At 39.3% G+C, this 3,468-nt stretch overlaps 1 protein-coding gene across 1 annotated transcript in view; it reads right to left on the bottom strand.

The window, feature by feature from the left end:
* The window catches only part of LOC121389835 (GATA zinc finger domain-containing protein 14-like), a 7,906-nt gene extending 7,026 nt beyond the window's left edge, over positions 1-880 (bottom strand). Inside the window, exon 1 of the mRNA XM_041521484.1 lies at positions 10-880. Within this exon, the coding sequence (XP_041377418.1) occupies positions 10-880 (871 nt within the window). The remainder of the gene's footprint in view (positions 1-9) is intronic.
* Positions 881-3,468: the final 2,588 nt, after the last annotated feature.

Here is a 3,468-nt window from a genome sequence, read left to right on the forward strand (position 1 = left end):
CGTTGATGCTGTGGATGGTGAGGTGGATTCCTGTGTTGTCGCCATCTCTGTGGATGTTAAGGTGGATGTCTCTGTTGTCGTTGACGCTGTGGGTGGCGAGGTGGATGCCTGTGTTGTCGCCATCTCTGTGGATGTTAAGGTGGATGTCTCTGTTGTCGTTGACGCTGTGGGTGGCGAGGTGGATGCCTGTGTTGTCGCCATCTCTGTGGATGTTAAGGTGGATGTCTGTGTTGTTGAAGCTGTAGATGGCGAGGTGGATGCCTGTGTTGTCGCCATCTCTGTGGATGTTAAGGTGGATGTCTCTGTTGTCGTTGACGCTGTGGGTGGCGAGGTGGATGCCTGTGTTGTCGCCATCTCTGTGGATGTTAAGGTGGATGTCTCTGTTGTCGTTGACGCTGTGGATGGCGAGGTGGATGCCTGTGTTGTCGCCATCTCCGTGGATGTTAAGGTGGATGTCTCTGTTGTCGTTGACGCTGTGGATTGTAAGGTGGATGCCTGTGTTGTCGCCATCTCTGTGGATGTTAAGGTGGATGTCTCTGTTGTCGTTGACCCTGTGGATGGTGAGGTGGATTCTTGTGTTGTCGCCATCTCTGTGTATGTTAAGGTGGATGCCTCTGTTGTCGTTGACGCTGTGGATGGTGAGGTGGATGCCTGTGTTGTCGCCATGTCTGTGGATGTTACGGTGGATGTCTCTGTTGTTGTTGTTGACGATGTGGATGGTGAGGTGGATGCCTGTGATGTCGCCATCTCTGTGGATGTTAAGGTGGCTGTCTCTGTTGTTGTTGTTGACGATGTGGATGGTGAGGTGGATGCCTGTGTTGTCGCCATCTCTGTGGATGTTAAGGTGGATGTCTCTGTTGTCGTTGATAGGAAAGTACATACCACGGAATAGACGAATTATTCAGTGATTCTTTAATTCATACGTCTATTGTTCTTTTTATTTTACTCTGAATGATATTAATAAGAACTTTTATAATCACAAATGGATTATGTATGTTAAATCTGTTTTAGATGATGTTGGTTGTTCATATATTATGGTTATCGCAATGCAATGCTATTACTAGTGCTTCCATGTTGAAAACTTATATTAATACAAAGCTTACAGATCAACACTTACAATCATGGTATACTTATATTGATAACTCATCCAAAGCTTCAAATTATAAATTATTTAACAATACTGTTGAATATGAGACATATATCACAATTATAGAGAGAAAACATTGGTGTCCATTATTAGGCTTCAGATTATCAAACCATAATCTGCTAATTGAAACGGGGAAATGGAAGAATGTACCACTACAAAATAGAATATGTTCATTGTGTAATAATTACGATATCGGAAGGAAGGAAATGTTTTATTTAACGACATACTCAACACATTTTATTTATGGTTATATGGCATCAGACATATGGTTAAGGACCACACAGATACATAGAGAGAGGAAACCCGCTGTCGCCACTTCATGTGCTACTCTTTTTGATTAGCCGCAAGGGATCTGTTATATACACCATCACACAGACAGGATAGTATATACCACGGTCCGTGTTACACCAGTCGTGGTGCACTGGTTGGAACGAGAAATAGCCCAATAGGGCCACCGACGGGGATTAATCCTAAACCGACCGAGCATCAAGCAAGCGCTTTACCACTGGGGTACGTCCCGCCCCTACGTTATCGGAGATGAATTTCATTATATATTTACATGTATGTTTTTCAAGAATGAAAGAAAGCGTTACTTACCATCTTTCTGTCAGTCTAAACCAAATATATATAAATTTGATAAATTATTCAACTCTAAGAAAGCTGATATCCTTAGAAAAGTTTCTATATTTTGTAGTCTAATTATAAATAATTTCAAATCCTTTGGCTGATATTCTGTGTATTTTTTGTATTTATGTATTTATTGTATTTCTGTACATTTATGTACACCCATCTTGTAACAATTATATTGACTTATGTATGAATATATATCCTCATATGCCGTAGACTACGACCTAGGTGTAAATAAAGTTCAGTTCAGTCCCTAAACGACAAAAGCCGTGAATATCTACTGGTCATTAAAGTAACAGGTTGTAGTTTTTAAACACTAAGAAATCTTTTTCACTATTATAGCCGTTTTTGATAATTGAAATCATACTTTATATATATATTATTGTTTAAATTAAGCATTTATGTACATCCGTGTTTCTGGTCATCCTGGTGTTTTTAATATCACAAAATGCATTTTACATATTAAAAAAAAAAACCCGCACATGCGTCTGAAAAATAACAGTTTTAGAGTAGAGTTTTAGTCTATTTTAATGGTATTTCGCCAATTAAACGTCACAGACTCTTGTTTCACACTTTATCCAGATGTGTTACAGATTTGTAGATTAACTAAACTTAGTGTCCATTTTACGTGCTGAGTATACGTGGCGGCAGCGGGTTTTCTTTTCGGCATTCTCTCGACTGAACTGAACTGAACTTTAAACTTTGGTCGTAATTCAGCGGCATATGAGGTACATTGTAAAACTATAAGTAAATAAATAAATGACAGGATGGCACATTCGTCATAATAATGATGTAAACCAAATATCTAGCCAGATCTCAACCCCATTGAACATCTATGGGACGAACTGGAGAGACGTGTACGCCAGCGTGACCCAGAGCCTCAGATGTTTCCGCAACTGTCACATTCACTGCAGGACGAATGGGCTAGGATTCCACGTGCCCGGATTCAGAGACTCATTCAGTCTAAGCCAAGGAGATGTCGCGCAGTGATTGCTGCTGCTGGTGCCACACAAGGTACTGATTTCAGCGCCCTCGTGCGACGCTGTTTGATGACGAAAACGCATCCACTGCCGTCAGTCCATAGCACGAACATTGTCACATACACATGTCAACTTTGATTGTGATACGATCATAAATAACGAAATTATGCCACTATGTATTAAAGAGATAATTACATGAATATTTCGCCTATGCGTTGCTATTTTGACAGAGTATATATATATATATATATATATATATTCATCGCAATTAGCACACACACACACACACACACACACACACACACACACACACACACACACACGTACATATATATATATATATATATATATATATATATATATATATATATATATATATATAATGAAAGTCGTCTCCTGTATCGGTTTCATCGCAATTAGTACATAGTCTATCTCCGAATAGAACGTTATTGCAACGCCCAGATTCAACAGATACATAGTGGTTCGAATTCCTAAATTTTATTATAACGGTTCATACGTTTTCAGGAATATTAAGACAATTTTAAAAATTTAGGTGCTCTTTCAAACGTTCGTAAGTTTTACCTCTCAAAGCACACCAAACGCCCCCAACTTGAAAGTCATTGACTTACTGAACTCACCTGGGATTATAGCAATCCAAACTGCAATGAGAGCGAAACAGGTCTTCATTGTAAGGTTTAGGTCATCAATATGTAG

Source organism: Gigantopelta aegis, chromosome 15 (assembly GCF_016097555.1).
Source record: "Gigantopelta aegis isolate Gae_Host chromosome 15, Gae_host_genome, whole genome shotgun sequence".
NCBI classification, from domain to species: domain Eukaryota; kingdom Metazoa; phylum Mollusca; class Gastropoda; order Neomphalida; family Peltospiridae; genus Gigantopelta; species Gigantopelta aegis.